This window comes from Phanerochaete carnosa (assembly GCF_000300595.1).
Source record: "Phanerochaete carnosa HHB-10118-sp unplaced genomic scaffold PHACAscaffold_871, whole genome shotgun sequence".
Classification (NCBI taxonomy): domain Eukaryota; kingdom Fungi; phylum Basidiomycota; class Agaricomycetes; order Polyporales; family Phanerochaetaceae; genus Phanerochaete; species Phanerochaete carnosa.
Genome location: NW_006768498.1, coordinates 420 through 2,358, shown reverse-complemented (window position 1 = coordinate 2,358; position 1,939 = coordinate 420). Strand labels below are relative to the sequence as shown.

Below are 1,939 nucleotides of genomic sequence, written 5' to 3'. Positions count from 1 at the left end.
GCTCTACAGCCTGCCACCTCATGGCCACCTGATGTGCGTGAGAAGAGCGAGGCGTTTTCCGTATAGATGTTGCGCAATGCGCACTATTGCAGCGCTTCGGTCCGTTGACGCCGCTAAGCGCCGAGACGTCGAGTATTCGGCTTTAGCGGCCAGTCACACCTTGGGCAGGGTTTACGGATAGGATGGAACCGCCACGGATGTTCACACTTGCTCAAGGGGTCCGACAGGATCTATAGTGCTAGCCGCGGTGGAGCCCGGCTTTACCGTCGGGAACGACAGTATCTCTCCTTACTGTCTAGGCGGGTGATCAGTAAGAATGCAGAGAGCAGGAGGGAGGAGTACACGTACTAGCTGAGTCGGTCAAGAACGTCACCAGACGGCCCACACCGATACCCCGCTCGCTGGCGGGAGACCAGGTTGCAGCCTGATATGGTGTGATTATTCGAAGGAACGCAGACGCAGCAGCTTAAGATGACACGTACGAGTTGATGAATATCTCGTCGATATATCACCCTGTTCCTTCTGCCTCACTCGCTCCTCGAACCGCAACCGTTGCTTGAACAGATCCTTCTGGCACATGAAGCCTTCGAAACGTTTGCAAAGACCGGACTGCAACTGGTGGAACTTGGCGAGTGGTGACATCCGCCCGTCGGCGATTACCTGCCCGACTGTCAGTAGAGCCCTGGCATGATTTACGCAAACGAATTTACCGTTGAAGGCGGGAGAGATGTAGACCAGGCTCAACTCGCCGATGAGCTTGTCAAGCAGGCGCACATTCCTCCGGGTTTGCTGCACTCTACGAAGTGCTGCAAAAGGACGTTGAGATTTTGTCACAACGTCGATAGATGAAATAACAAACCTTCTGATAAAGCTCGCGCAGGATCATGTCATATCACGCCCATGGACACTTGAAGTCCAGCTCACGTTCCTTCTCGTTGTCCGTGCCCTCGGAGAGAAACGTTAGCGTCGTCTTCTCGCCAATGAAGTACTTCAGGAGACTCTCGATCAGGCTCTCGATGACGTCCCTGATATCGAACTCGATGATCAAGAACTCAGGATTGTGTGTCGAATCGACGCCCTCGTTGCGGAACACAGGCCAGATTTCGTACACCTGGTCCAGACCGCCAACGACGTGCCGCTCCAGGCACGACACGAGGGCGATACGTAGGTACAAGTCGAGGTTGAGATCGTTCTGGTGCGTGACGAACGGCTTTACAGTTGCACCGCCAGCGATTCGATATCGGGGGAGCCGAGGTTGTCGAAGAGCCGGCGAATATAGTTGGCGGTGCACCTGCGGGCAATGACGATGCGCCTTGTGTCTTCGTGAGAACGAAGCCCAGATAGCGCTTGCGGTAGCGGCGTTCCCTGGTCCTTGAGCAGCGGCAAGTAGTGGAGGCTCGAGCCGAGGGAAAAGGATAGCCGAGAGCTTGTTCTTCTTAGTGCATCCCGGGGTTCCGATGACACCGACAGTGTCGGAATTGCTCATGTTGCACGACGAGGTCTTCTGGGTCCTTGGCATCTCTGAGGAGTGATATTTCTGTGAGCCGTGGTCACCGGAAAGGCGAGAAGTACTCACTACCTGTCCGCCGTGGAGAGACACGAGTATTGCGGATAAGTCCCGCAACGCATTCAACAGTGTCCTCAGTCTTCTCCCCGGGCTTGATCTTGCTTTCAGGACCTCACTTGCCAGTGTAGTACGGAAACGATATCGAGACGTCGGGCTTTTTAGGGACTCATGGTCTCCTTGAGCTTGCAGGCGTGGTACGAGCGAAATGCGAAGCATTGCTGGAAGAGCTAGAGCTCAGTATCTCAAGTCGTGAGACAGCATATAGAGTGGCGTACGTTCAGCTTAAGGTCTCCCAGCCGCTCGCGTATTCGTTTGCCCGAGAGGGCTCTGCTTGACTCCTTGACTGGGTCATCTGACAAGCAAGTTCAGTCA

General features: G+C 54.8%; 1 protein-coding gene across 1 annotated transcript; it reads right to left on the bottom strand.

The window, feature by feature from the left end:
- Positions 1 to 238: 238 nt before the first annotated feature.
- PHACADRAFT_203141 (uncharacterized protein) lies at positions 239 to 1,519 on the bottom strand (the record flags this gene model as incomplete). The annotated part of the gene is made up of 5 exons (XM_007403206.1): positions 239 to 291; positions 349 to 465; positions 513 to 660; positions 697 to 806; positions 925 to 1,519. The coding sequence occupies 5 exons, from the start codon at positions 1,517 to 1,519 to the stop codon at positions 239 to 241; spliced, it is 1,023 nt and encodes a 340-aa protein (XP_007403268.1).
- Between the last annotated feature and the right edge of the window lie 420 nt (positions 1,520 to 1,939).